At 46.7% G+C, this 14,697-nt stretch overlaps 2 protein-coding genes across 3 annotated transcripts in view; one reads left to right on the top strand and one right to left on the bottom strand.

The window, feature by feature from the left end:
• ZNRF1 (zinc and ring finger 1) overlaps window positions 1–10,253 on the bottom strand; it is a 20,157-nt gene extending 9,904 nt beyond the window's left edge. Inside the window, exon 1 of the mRNA XM_042438443.1 lies at window positions 9,349–10,253. Within this exon, the coding sequence (XP_042294377.1) occupies window positions 9,349–9,874 (526 nt within the window). The 5' untranslated portion in view covers window positions 9,875–10,253. The remainder of the gene's footprint in view (window positions 1–9,348) is intronic.
• A 3,286-nt stretch (window positions 10,254–13,539) lies between these two features.
• WDR59 (WD repeat domain 59) overlaps window positions 13,540–14,697 on the top strand; it is a 34,321-nt gene continuing 33,163 nt past the window's right edge. The window contains exon 1 of one of the 2 annotated variants that reach the window (XM_042437719.1): window positions 13,540–13,979. In XM_042437719.1, coding sequence (XP_042293653.1) covers window positions 13,926–13,979 — 54 coding nt within the window. In that variant the 5' untranslated portion in view covers window positions 13,540–13,925. The remainder of the gene's footprint in view (window positions 13,980–14,697) is intronic. The other variant, XM_042437720.1, reaches the window with a different exon arrangement.

The following is a 14,697-nucleotide window of genomic DNA, read 5'->3' as shown; positions in this document are numbered from 1 at the left end:
TTCCCCACTATTTGCCCAAAATAAGAAGGACTATGGAAGGTGAGGCTACAAAAACCCATTTGAGCTCTGTACTATAACCATTTGCTTCTCCAGCCTCCCAGGCAGGATAATAATAATAATAATAATAATAATAATAATAATAATTTTATAGCACCGGAGTTCTCTTGCAAAGAAAAGCAATCTGTCTCCTGGGAGGGATGGCAGAAAGAACAGCCAAAAATTTCAATACAGCACAAAGCAGGGATGGAGAAGAGTGAAAGGAAGGAAATCCTTTTCCAACGTCAAGACATCCGGAAATTCAGAGCTCATCCTGTGAAACAGTCAGCTGGAGGTGTATCTGTCCATGCCATTGAATTATAGCTATCTGAGACCAGTTTAAATGCCACGGATCCATCCTACACAACCCTGGCATTCGTACCTGGATGATACATCTCAGCCACTGCATGGACTTTAGGGGAGGCCTGGAACTATGTTCTGGAGCAAGACAAATGGCCGGCCAGCCATGTTCAGTTGTGGAAAGGCTTCATGTGCAATTGCACAAAAGGGCTAGCACCACATTACTTAGGAAGCCAAATATAGCCATGGCTGCTCATTCCCCTCGCAACCCTCCCTGCGCACCCCACATTGCGCAGTTTTCGAATTCATTGGGGGAGGAATGTCCCAGCTGTTGCACATACTTCAGCTACTCAGAAAATTCTCCAGGTTCAGACAAGATTCAGATTGCATCTGCTCAGCCGCCAGTTTTGGAGACATGGCCTAGACTAGTAAAAGTTAAAAGAACACAAAAGCAAAAAAGGGGGCCCAGTCCCTCATTCCATAGTCTTGTCTATTTGTAGATTTATCTGCAATTATTTCTTTGCAATCTTTGGGGCAACTTGCAAAATAAATTACAGTGTGCCCTTGGTTATCCATGTTTGGTTCCAGAACCTCCCCATGGATAGCAAAATCCATGGATGCTCAAGTCCCGTTAAATACAATGGCATAGTAAAATGGTGTCCCTTATATTAAATGGCAAAAGTCAAGCTTTGCTTTTTGGAATTGATGTATTTCTTCAGTATTTTCAAGCTGTGGATGCTTGAATCCATGGATAAAGAAACCATGGATGCGAAGAGCCCACTGAAGCTGAACAATTTAGAACGCAGAACAATAAAATCAAAACAGTCGCTTCACTGGCAACCAACCTATTCGTGCTACCTATACTTTTTTCCATCTCAGCTGGTCATGATAAGAACAGAAACTTTACAAAAACGGGTACTTGCTTTCCTCCTCGCTCCTTTCTCTCTCCATCCGTTCCCAGACTGGAAGGTTTAGAGCAGGGACTCTCTTGCCAATGAGATTTGAAAGACAACCTGAGAACCGTTTCGGAAAAAAGAGTCCGGTAAAAACGCTATAAATAAATATGGGACCGGAACCAAGATTTGTAATGCTTCCCAGCAGGAAGAAAACATGCAACGGGCAGAGGCTGACATAGTGGGATCTACAAGTTTGGGGCTGTTGTTTCAAATTTTGCTCAGTGTTTTGCCTGGAGTATGGCTGACTGCAGTAAAAGTTATCCAATGCTGGTTTCAGAGCTCTTTTAGGGGGGAACCAACACTTTGAACCAAATGCAGCGAGATGAAAGTACCTTATTACAGTCATAGAATCACAGACCTAGAAAGGATCCCCAAAGGCCATCCGATCCAACCCCTTCTGCCATGCAGGAATACACATTCCAAACCCTCCCTGGGACAGATGGCCATCCAGCCTGTGTTTAAAAAGCTCCAAAGATGGAGGCTCCACCGCTCTCCAAGGCAGCATCTTCCACTGTCAAACATCTCATACCATCAGGAAGGTCTTCCTAATGTTGCATGGAAGTGAGTGGGGTCTATATGGAGACTTGCCTGTAAACTCTTTTCCTGCGGCTTGCATCCATTGCTCTCAGTCCTAGTCTCTAGAGCAGCAGAAAGCAAAACTTGCTCCATCCTCAACATTTCTGTCTTTTCTCTGAAGACCTCCATTAGGAATGTCTCCGGGGAGTTTCTTCATAAGTATTCTGATATTTGTTATCCATCCACCTCCCCCTTTTCCTCACATTGCAGCTACTGGCCTTTCTTTCAGAGATGAAATATCAGGCAACAAGGTTGGCTGGTCAGTTTAAATCATGATTTAAACCTTGGTTTAAGCCAAACGGCTTTAAAAACAACAACCCTCCTTTAAATAAAAAAAGACTATTCAGTCTGGCAGTTATTACTCTTTTCCAGCCCTCTTACTGGGACAAGGATTACTGCGATGTTTTCTCTTATAAGCTAGGCTTTATCGGTAAGGTGGAGTTTCAACACATAGCACGGGACATTTTAACTTTAATAATGTATTGGCAGTTGTTCTTTGTTAGACCAGCATCCAGTGCCAGTAGCTTCTTTTTAATCACTTTATTTTACAGTGGAAAAAGTGCCATTCAGAAACATATCCTTCCATTAACATAAGTTCAATTAAAACAACTTGCATTTTTTTTAAAAAGAACAATTATTATTGGAGCCAATGCCCATTACATCTGGATTGCATTTTGCTACTTAATTTTCTGATTTAGTCCTATATTGTTGTAGCCCGACACATTAATGCAAAACAAGTGTTTTTGTTTGTTTTGATTGGGTTTTCCCCTCTAAACCCCGCAAGAGAATGGGAGGCTTTAGGATCAGCAAAGCAGCGGCACCCATACCTGGAAAGTTACTGATCCCGTGCTATGTGTTGAAACTCCACCTTACCGATAAAGCCTAGCTTATAAGAGAAAACATCGCAGTTTGGGAAGGCTTAGAAACAGCTATTTCCCTGGATGCCTGAAGCAAGCAAGAGCATTCTTTAGAAGTTTGGCAAAACTTGTTTCACTCACCAACGAATAAACTCCAGCATGTTTAGGCAGGAGAGCGTCTCTAAGCTGCCTCCTATTAAATTTGGTTAAGTTCATTTGAAATTTCTTAGGGTGGATTTTTGGAATAAGTTAACACAACTCTTCCGCAATGCCATCTGGGTTTATTCATGAAGCAACCTGCAGAACACACACACACACACCCATATATACTCGACTATAAGTTGACCTCATGTATAAGTCGAGGGCCAGTTTTTGGGTCAAAAGTTATGGATTTTGATATGACCCCATGGATAAGTCGAGGGTAAAATCTAAGGCAGTGATGGTGAACCTATGGCACGTGTGCCAGAGGTGGCACTCAGGCCCTCTCTGTGGGCACATGTGCCATCATCCCAACACAGAGTTTGCCAGAATTTGTTACTGGAAAGCCAGAGGGATGGCACTTTGCAATAAATAAGTGGGTTTTGGGTTGCAGTTTGAGAACTCGGCCTCTAAAAGGTTCACCTTCACTGATCTAGGGGCATGTAACAAAGGATCTAAAGGACGATGCAAAGGAAAACAATGCCAAACTTATACATGAGTATATACAGTATTTATATTCTGATAATTTACATGACCTAAATAGAGAAGGATAGGAAATCTTGGAGATGTCTCATCCACCGCCGGGATCGACCTGAGGACAGTTAACAACAATAAAATCCATTTTTTCCAGGAAAGGAATTGGGGCAGTGACTAACATGATGCTGTCAATGAAGCCAAGAGGTCTATGTCAGTTTAACATCTGGACTGAAGCATGCCAGGGAAAACCTTATGTATGCCACGGGGGATATTCCTCTACAAGAGGGAGGAATATTAATTAAATAAGAAAACAGAGAAACATCCCAGAAGGCTAAGACCTGACTCCTGGAGCTATATGCAAAATACCACATTGCTGTGCAAACAAAACGGAGAGTGTTGTGATGTCAACAAAAGACAAAAAGCAACCCCACACCCCAATTATTTTGCAAGGGCTTTCTTGTTCGTCTTTCCAGAACTCGGAGCCAAGAACCAGAGATCTTCTGTCGGAGGAAGAAGAAGGGCAAGCGGCAGCTAGCAGAGAGGAGATAATAAGTTCTGTGCAATGTGAGCCATGACCTTCACTGTGATCTCCTCCTCTTGCAAGGAAAATTCCCCCCCTCCCCAGCCACAAAACCAGGAGAAACACACACTCACAATGTTGCAACCCAGACACAGCAAAGCAGGAGATGGTCCAGTTGCTCGGGGAGACATTAATGGGAAGATTAGCCTAATTATTTGGCCGCTGAAGACACAGATCTTTCATCTGGATCAGGCACATCCTCTGAATTATGGTGTCAAGTGAACAAGACATCACAGCTGTAAACAACCAACGATGCGCTCGGTCCAGGCAATGGTTACTCTCCAAACAATACACAACTGTGCAAGTTGGTCCCGAGCAAATGAGCATGAACTAAGCAGAAATCTAAAGCCAGCGCAGTGTTGTGGTTTGAGGGTCGGACCAGGACTCTGGGGACAAGGTGCGAAATCCCACTCGGCCATGGGAACTCTCTGGCTGACCTTGCACAGGCCAGTCTGCAAAGGGATCTTTAAGACTAACCGGAAGAGAAAGATTGGAAGCTTTCATAGGCTTGAGTCTCCTTCCTCGGATCCATACGCACCTGAGGAAGCAGGTTCAAGTCTACAAAAGCTTATGCAACCAACTCCCATCCTTCATTTAGTCTCAAAGGCGCTGCAAGGTCCCTTCGCATACCGATTTTCCAAACTAACACAGCTAAGGAGTTTATCACACTGCGGCTCATTCCGGCATTCAAGAGAGACTAAAGCGCATTTAAAACATGCTGCAACTAAAGCAAAAACGGTGAGTGATTGCGTGAATTATTATCACCCGCAATTGCACAAATAAAGTGATATCGTAAATGCATTGTTGCTGAAATCCCAGAAGTAAGAAGATGCATGTTAATGCTCCTTTGTGACCACTTTAATGGCGGGTTTTGTGCAACGTCGTGTGAAATCATTTCGCGTAATTACGTGGTTTTTCTGGGATGTTCACAGGATAAACTCCTTCGTGGGATAAGCTCCTACATCTTTAAATTCTTGCACAAACATATACTCTCTCAGCCTTAGAGGAAGGCAATGGTAACCGCTCTCTCCGAACAAATCTTGCCAAGAAAACCCATAATAGGTTCATCTTAGGGTTGCCATAATTTATTTTACTTCCTTCCTTCCCCTCTTCCTTCATAATTTGGAAATGACTTGAAGGCAAACAACAACAACAACAACAAGGCACAAATCTATACTGAACTGACCAACTATTTAGGTTAAAATCACGGTGGTGATGCTACTTTTGCAGAGATGGACCAGGATTCAAAACAGGAAGAATAGAACTGGATCCTGATTCAAAATATTAAAACCTTTGATTTTTTTCATCATGAATATAAAACAAACAGGTTTGTAACACACACACACACCTTTCTTAAAACACGGCAAATTAAATTAAGGGCCAGGAATTTGAAGAGGCATTGAATGAACTGTATAACAAACTATTTGAGCTTTGTGGGCCGATTTAAGTATTGTCTGCCAATCACCCCAAACTAGATAACCGAAAACCAAACAGCCTAAGGAATAAGAAGAATTTGCAACACAGTCTAGAAAGAAAGAGAAGATAAATTAAGACAACCGAGAGCATCTTCCCATGTGCAGTGCTGACATTTCCACATAAATCTATGGCAAGATAACATGGTGGAAAAGTAAAACAAACAAACAACTCCATGTAACAGGAGAGGAAATGAGCTTGGAAGGAACCACCGGTATGTTTCCAATTGGCTGACATCATCCAGCTTAATTGATATTTTAAGTCAATTAGGCAAGGACCAGATAGATGACTAAAAAGGATAATCAGCTGCAAGGCGAAAGCGACTTCCTCCACTTCCTGCCAGAACCTGGTTGCAAACTGCCTCGCTTGGAGATGCTGATCAGTTTTTGCATATGCCTTCCTTGAAATACAGTGAGGGGGAGGGAGGGAACAACAACTTTGCAGCATTTCCATGTGCTCTTTTTATGTGGGGTACCCACATTATGTGGGTAGTGGCCTTTCTGTGGGGGGTGGGATTGCCTGCTCTTGTGAGACAAGAGCATGCTGACCAGATGGTAAGATCTTCCATCCTTACCATCCCTGCCAAATGATCTTAGTAGTTTCTTGAATTGCTTATAATTCTGTGCTAGATAATGTAGAGACTGTTCAGACAGCCCCAAAGGGATGGCATAGAGCCGCCCTTGTTTTAGCTAGATCGGGGCTGCGGCAACTGCACGCCGTGGCCCTGATCTAGCCTTTCCATGGCGCAAAAAGGAGCCACAAAAAGCGATTCCTTTTTGCACCCTGGAAAGGGCACCATAGCTGTGTTGCCGCAGCACTGTGTTATATAGATGCAGCGCGAAAGAGCGCCATGACACCCCGTATTGTGCATAGCAGCACATGGCATCATGGCACCCTGGGAAGCAGAGTCGGGGCATGCGTCATGTGGACGCAACGGCCCACCTCTGCACCCAAGGCGGCCTTAATGGCCGGTCTGCTCAGGGCCTATTGCTTCGGCAAACTGTAAGTCCCATGATGTCGCAGGCTGCAGTTAAAAGTGGGATCCAAGTGTTATAACTGTATAGTGTGAAAGGCCATCCCATATGTGGACTTCCAATTTTGTTATTGGTCTTTTTCCCATGTGGTCCCCACAAACAGAAAACTGGCCCCTTGACCCACAGAAGGTGCCCATTTCTACTTTAAGCCTAGCATTATCCTATGCTTACTAGAACTCCGCAGTTTAGGGAGACCCATAGTTTCCTTAAACTCTGATCTTTTCCAATGAAGCATCCCTCTCTATCAACATACTTTGGTGGATTAAGAATAGAAGATCCCTCCAGCCTCACATCCTGTAGCCATATGTCTCTGCAAGATGACAAGAAAGACAGGTCCACAAGCTGTGAATTCCTCAACTCTCACCTCTTTCCGTTTCAGATAACTAGTTATTGGGTTCCTTCTTCCGGCTGCAGCGAACAGCAGCTGTAAATGAAGCCTGTGCCGCGATGGCATTGGATGAGATAAATGTATTCTAAGAAAAGAAAGAAGGAACTGGCAAAACAAACCCTGAGTATTCCTTGCCTAAGAAACTGTAATGCAAAATTCATGGGGTCACCCTAAGCCCGCAGGGGACTTGATGGCAAACGCATACATAGCATCAGAGGCAGCTTGATCTTGGAAGTTAAGCACAGTCAGCCTTGGTTAGCACTTGGATGGGAGACTGCCAAAGAATACCAGGTGCTTCCACTACATTTCAGAGGAAAGAACAGGCAAAAGTACCTCTGAATATTCCTTGCCAAGGAAAATTCTACTCAATGCATGGGGTCACCATAAGCAGCCAGGGAACTTGAAGGCAAACACAGACATGGCACAAGATCCAGCTTGGTTTTGGAAATTAAGCATGGTCAGCCTTGGTCAGGACTTGGATGGGAGACTCAAGTGTTATAGGCTCTATTCCAGAGGAAAGAATGGGCAAAACCAGCTCCCTCCATCCCAACCTTCTGTCCAGGAGGGATCGCACAACACCCTCCATTTTGAGCAGGCCTAAGAAGCACGAATTGACATTTAAGGGAATGTCTTTAGCATTTCTTGGGTCACACCCTCCATTTCTCCTGAACGTCCTCCATTTTGAGCAGGCCGAAGAAGTGCGAATTGGCATTTCTGGTAGTGTTTTTAGCTTTTCTTGGGTCCTGCCCTTCATTTCCCTCGAATGCCCTCCTTTTTGTGGGATCTCTGCGGTGAGGACCTCTAGGGACACACACACACACGCACACACACACACCGTAGGAGGAACAAGAGTGGCCTATAAGATAATTAAATAAAAAGAATAGGTACACACACAACACACAACTCTCTGCACTCACTCCTGTGGGTGCTGAACAATTGGGGCCTGATGTGGGGCGCAAGTGCATTGGTCAGTCCAGGAAAAAGAGTATGTCTGGTCACTTTGACCCACATCTGGTTGTCACCTGGTGCCGTCCACACACCCCAATGACATCAATGACCAGGGAGACAAACAACACACATAACCCCTGGCCCTCACTCACCGCTATGGGTGCTGAACCATTGTGACCAGAGGTGCAGCGCAAGTGCATTGGCCAGTCCAGCCAAAAGAGTACCTCTAGTCACTTTGGCATGCTTCTGGGTGTCCTGTGGTGCCGTCTGCACCCTCCAGTGATGCCACTGTAGAGGAACACACACAATATACACGGCCCCTGGCACTCACCACTGTGAGCGATGAAACATTGGGCCCAAGGTGGAGTGGGAGCATGTTGGTCAGTCTGGGGAAAAGAGTATGTCTGGTCACCCTGGATGGGTGTCACCTGGTGCTGTCCACAGCCTCCCAATGATGCCACTGAACAGGGAACCACAACACACACACCCCATGCACCGTTGTGGGTACTGAACCACTGTGGTCAAAATGGAACAAGAGCACATTGGCCAGTCTGGGAAAAAGAGTACGTCTGGTCACCCTGGCTGGGTGTCACCCTTCCTCTGGGTGTCACCTGATGCTGTCTGCACCCTCTCCCCCCCCCCCCCCCCGTGACACCACTGAACAGAAACACACACAACACACAACACACACAACTCCTGTCACTCACTCACTCACTCACTGCTGTGGGCTCTGAACCACCGGGCCCAAGGTGGAGTGCAAGTGTATTGGCCAGGCCAGGAAAAAGAGTATGTCTGGTCACTTTAACACACTTCTGGGTGTCACCTGGTGCCATCTGCACCACCCTGTGACACCAGTGAAGAGGAATGCACACACCCCACTCACCGCTGTGGGTGCTGAACCACTAAAGTCAGAGATGGAGCGCAAATGCATTGGCCAGTCCAATGTATACCTGGTCACTGTGACACACTTCCAGGTGTCACCCAGTGCTATCCTCACCCTTCAATGGCACCCCTGAAGAAGGACATATGCAACACACAACACACACAACTCCCTGAAGTCACTGCTGTGGGCATTGAACCACCAGGCCCAAGGTGAAGTGGGAGCATGTTGGCCAGTCCAGTGTCTGGTCACTTTGGCACACTTCTGGGTGTCACTCGGTGCCGCCTGCACCCTTCCCTATGATGCCACTGAAGAGGGACACACTCACTTCTGTGAGTGCTGAACCACCTGGGTCAGAGGTGGAATACAAGCGCATGGGCCAGTCCAGGAAAAAAGAGTACGTCTGGTCAGTTTAACACACTTCTGGGTGTCACTTGGTGACATCTGCACCCTGATGCGACACCACCGAAGTTGTGTGGCACACACCACACACCACATACTTGTCACTGCTGTGGATGCTGAGCCCCTGGGCCCAAGGTGGAGTGGGAGCATGTCAGCCAGTCTGTCTGGTCACTCTGCCACACTTGTGGGTGTCACACACCCAACACAAGACAACCCAAGACAAGCCACAGGGCAGGCACTCACCGCTGTGGGCGCTGAACCATCGTGGGGCGGTGAGGTGGATGGGGAGGGCGTCGGCGAGGGCGGAGGCCCTGGGCCCCAGGTACAGCATCCCTCCTCCTCCTCCTCCTCCTGGGTCCCTCTGGGTACCACCGCCGCCGCCGCCTCCGTTGTCCTGGAAACCGTTGCCAGGGGCGAAGGGGGCGGAGTCGGGGCCCGTCCCGCGGAGGAGCATCTCTGCTGGCGCCGCCGTCGTCGTCGAGGAAGGCGCTGCTGCTGCTGCCGCCGAAGAAGAGGAGGAGGAGGCTGCTCCGGCGGCGTAGAGTCCGAAGGGGAGGCTGGCGTTGGCGCTGCCGCCCTCCAGGAGGCCCACGCCGGAGACGACGGAGCTGACCGAGCGGCTGCGGAGGCCCAGGGCGGAGGGGAGGCCGCGGGAGGCGCCCAGGCCAGGCCCCGGCAGGGCGGCCTCGGAGGAGGCGGAGGAGGCTGCCTCGGGGGAGCCTCGCCCTCGCCCTCCTCCTGCTCCGGCGGCGCTCTGCTTGGCCCCCATGGCCCTCGCCCAACGGCGGAGGCGGCGGAGGCGGTTCCCTTCTCCCCGCCGGAGGACCCGCGCCCCCTGGGGACGCCCCCGCCTCCGCCCCCGAGCATCCGACGCTCTACGCGCCCAGCGGCAGCTCCGGCCCCGGACGAGGCGCCCCGGGCCCCGACGCCATCGCCGCCAGGGAGCCCCTCCGCCCCGGGCCCCACATGGCCCTCCTCCCCCAGAGGCAGAGGCAGAGGCAGCAGCGGCCACACAGCCCTCCGACGCCTGGCCTCCCTCGCCCTCTCCTCCTCCTTCTCCTTCTTCTTCTTCTGACGGCCACCGGAGGCAAGAGCAGCCAGAGACAATAGAGGCACCCACTGCGCCTGCGCCGAACAGCCCCCTCCTCCCCTCCCTCCCCTTCCCCTCCTCTTCCTCCTCCTCTTCCTCTTCTCCTTCCCTCCCCTGCACTTCCCTCCTCTTCTTCCTCCTCTTTCTCTTCCTGTCTTTTTCTCTTCCTCCTCTCCTCTCTTCCTCTCCCGATCCTGACTCTCTTTTCCTTCTCCTCTCCTCTTTTACTTCCTCCTCCTCTTCTTCTCCTTCTTCGTCCTCTTCTTTTTCTTCCTGCCTTTTTCTCCTTCTCCTTTTCCTCCCTCCTCCCCCTTATCCTCCTTGTCTTTTCCTCCTCCTTTTTCTCTCTCCTTCTTCCTCCTCCTCCTTCCTCTCCTTCCTCCTCTTTTCCTTCCTGCCTTTTCCTCTTCCTCCCCTCCCTCCGGGAACCGGGGCTTCCTTTTGGGCCTCGGAGGCTCTGACGATGCTCCCTGGTTGGAGAATGGGATCGGAGACTACAAGTCCCAGGCTCCCTCTCGGCCAACCGCTGGCGGCGCGGAGGATGCTGGGAGTTGTAGTCCGGAAGCATCTGGAGGAGGGACAAAGGCAGCAGCAGCGGCGTCTTGTAGCCTCTCTTTGGGGACCCCAGACCCACAGATCCTTGGATCCCCAGATTCAGCCATTTTGAAAATAGACACATCCCAAAAAGCAATCCTTGACTTTTGCCATTTTATGTCAGGGGAGACCATTTGACTTAGGAATGGGGCTTCAGCATCCAAGGATTTTGGGATCCATGGAGGAGGGTCCTGGAACCAAGCCCCATCAGATACCAAGAACCGACTGTAATATTGTCAATAATAATAACAATAACAGTAACATCCTATTGTGAATGGGATACTTGCATTCACAGATTTTGTATCCCCAGGGATCCTGCAACCAAACCCTGATACCAAGGAACCCCTGTAATATTAATATCAATACCCTATTGTATATAATGGGACCTAAGTATCCCTAGATTTGGTATCCACAGAGGACCTGGAACCAAACTCAGTGGATACCAAGGGCCCTCTGTAGCAGCAATAATAATAATAATAATAACAATAAGCCATTATATATTATGGGACTTGAGCATCCACAGATTTTGGTATCTATGGGGGTCCTGGAACCAAACCCCAGCAGTTACCAAGGTCCCATTGGAGACCAGGGTGGGTTCGAATCCCTTCTCCACCATGAAACCCACTGGATGACCTTAGGCAAGTCACACTCTCTCAGCCTCAGGAAAGGCCAGAGCAACTCTGAATAAACCTTGCCAAGAAAACCCCATGATAGCTTCGCCTTAGGGTTGCCATAAGCGGGAAACAACTCAAAGGCACACAACGAGAAGTTCCTTGCTGAGGAAAACCATTGTGGTGTTGTGCTTTGAGCATTAGACGATGACTGGAGATCAGGGTTTGATTCCCAGATCAGCCTTAAAACCCATTGGGTGACCCTTGGGCAAGTCGCACTCTCTCAGCCTCAGAGGATGACAATGTCAAACCTCCTCTGAACAAACCTTGCCAAGAAAACCCACAGTTTTAGCATCCTTAGGGCTGCCATAAGTTGGAAAGGGTTTGTTTTGGAGGCACAAAACCACTGCCGCCACAATTCCTGGGCTTCATTCCCACTTACAGATAAATCGGCATGCGATCCGGATCGATGTGGCGACGGATCATGGTTCCCACTACATTTGCCCCGATTGCATTTTGTGTCAATTCCTGGCATCAAAAAACAACCCACTTGCGGTTCCCATTTACTGATGAATCAATTCAAAAAACGATTCGGTTCCAGCCGGACGAAGGGGAAATTTGAGTCGATTCCGACCCGCTTGCGGTTCACGATTGCGCAGAATCGGTTTATCGGAAAGCAAGTGGGGCTATAGGGGTTAAATGGGTCTGGAGCAAGGACCTCCCTCTCCGAACCGCTTCAGCGATTCGGATTAAGTGCAAACCCGGGTCATTTCAACTGGTTCAAATAGTTTAAAAGGTAGTGGGAATGAGGACCTCGTGTAAATCCAAGGGAACCAACCGATGCAAGAATCCTCTTGCTCCAGTCACTTCTATGCCCAAGAGGACTCCCAAAATAGCCCTTGACACACATTTTTAGGCACAAAGCCAGGAGCTTGTCTGGCTGGTTGGTTGCGAAGCTTACCTGGCGTGAAGGGAGCAAGGGCTGTTGAGAAACCCTTTGCTCCCTGATGTTATGCAGCAAGAATGTTATCCCTTTCCTGGGTAGCAAAGCAAAAGCAGTGCGCCCATGGAGCCTGATCTCATGGAGGAAGAATTTATGGCTCTAGTAAAGCATAAGGATTGTTGCAGCTCAAGGTCCAGCAAAGATCCTTGCAGCAACTGGGAATGCGCTCCGGGGCAAAGCAAATGTTGACATATCGCACTCCCATCTTGCTGGTTCTCTGCTTCGTACAATATTGAATTAATCTGTTTGGGTTATTTTAAACAAAAATTAAAAACACATTTTTTACTCAAGTAGGAATTTAATATATAATTTGTATCGGGGTGTTTCTTTTTAAATGGGGTAGTTGAGTATTAGTTATGCTTTTATTAATATATAATTATTATTATTATTATTAACCTTTATTTATGAAGCGCTGTAAATTTACACAGCGCTGTACATACACTCTTTTTAGTTAGACGGTTCCCTGCCCTCAGGCTTACAATCTAAAATAATATATATTATTATATACATTATATATATTATTATATATGTTATTATTAAGCCCACTGTAATATTGTATAATATTGTAATATACGTAATATATATATATATATATATATATATATATATTATTATTATTATATTATATATATATATAATAAAATATAATATTGTAATATATATATATATATATATATTATAAAATATAATAATATTACACGAACTACACGATACTACACTTGATCTTAGCAAAATATATTACAATATTATATGATATTACAGTGGGTTTAATAATAATATATATTATATATGTTATATATGTATGTGTGTGTATGTATATATATATATATATATATATATAACATATAATATATATTATTCTGATATATATTATTATTGAAACCATTGTAATAGTTTTATATTGTAATGTATATAAAATATATGTAATATATAAATATTACAACATTATACAATATTACACTGGGTTTAATAATAATAATAACAATAACTTTTGTATATTTTTATGTGATTTTATATTCATAAATGATTTCAATTTTTTTAAATTTTATTGACATTTTTTTAATGTATCTGTGAGCCGTCTTGGGTCCCACCTGGGATAAAGGCTGTATACAAATGAAATAAATAAGTAAACAAACAAACAAACAAACAAACAAACAGTGTTACACCAGGAGAGAGGTTAGGGCTGCATCTGCACTGCAGAAATAATGCAGTTGATTCATATTTATTTATGTCATTGGCATGGCAGATAAAAACAAGCCCTTGACTTTTGCCACTGAGCTTCTCTGCCCTGGAACAGAAGCAGAGTGAGCCTCTGAGCGCCTACAAAGTGCATTTAAGAGTACAGCTTTGGCCACTCAGCAGCATTCCAAAGCCAGGAAGTCGCTAGGGCGCATGCGCGAGAAGAGAAAGGGTCTCTCGTTAAGACTACGTTTCCCGGCGCGCCCCGCGCGGGCGCGATAACGTAGGCGTGACGTATATCAACGTCCCCCTTCCTCCGTCGAGGGCTCCGGCGGGGCCCAAGATGGCGGCGCGCTGGAGCAGCGAGAATGTTGTGGTCGAGTTCCGGGACTCTCAGGTAACTCTCAGCCTCCTTCTCTTCCTTTTGGTGAAGTTACCTTCCCTTTCTCTCCTAGGCCTCAGCCCTTCTAGCGGCCCTCAGACTACGACTCCCAACGTCCCCGGAGGGGTTTTGTGTGCGATGGGATCATGGGAGTTGTAGTCCGCCTTCCCTGAGGAGCTCCAGGCCAAAGGGAAGGGGAACCCTCGGGATTTGCAGGGGGGCTCCCTAAGGTATACTTAAGGCCCCTGTTTTGTTGGACATGGTTGGCTGGTTTAAGCCAGGTTGGCTTGGGTCATGGCTTAAACTAGGTTTAGACTATGGTTTAAACTGGGTTTAGACTATGATTTAAACAAGGTTGGCTTGGGTCATGGTTGAAACTATGTTTAGGGTTGCCATAAGTGAGGACCTCCAAACCGGGACAAATGTAGGGCGACATTTTCAAATGTAGGACACATTTTTATAAAAATGGAGGACACGCAAAAAATGAGGTTTTTTTAAAAAAATGTTAATATAAATGCATGTTTTTTAGGCATGATCAAAATGGAGGACATTTTGGCATTATTCTTAGACAGATGACAGAAATGGACTTGCCCTCGGGTTCAACTGTACTTCTCAGAAGTGTGTACTTGGTCAAGGGACTGTGGTTTTTCTTCACTGCGCATGAGTTTGTAAAAATCATAGCAAGTTACATTGGCCTCAGAGGCTTGTTGATATCAATATCATCATCATCATC

Source organism: Sceloporus undulatus, chromosome 8 (assembly GCF_019175285.1).
Source record: "Sceloporus undulatus isolate JIND9_A2432 ecotype Alabama chromosome 8, SceUnd_v1.1, whole genome shotgun sequence".
Lineage (NCBI taxonomy): Eukaryota > Metazoa > Chordata > Lepidosauria > Squamata > Phrynosomatidae > Sceloporus > Sceloporus undulatus.
This window is presented reverse-complemented; position numbering and strand designations above follow the sequence as displayed.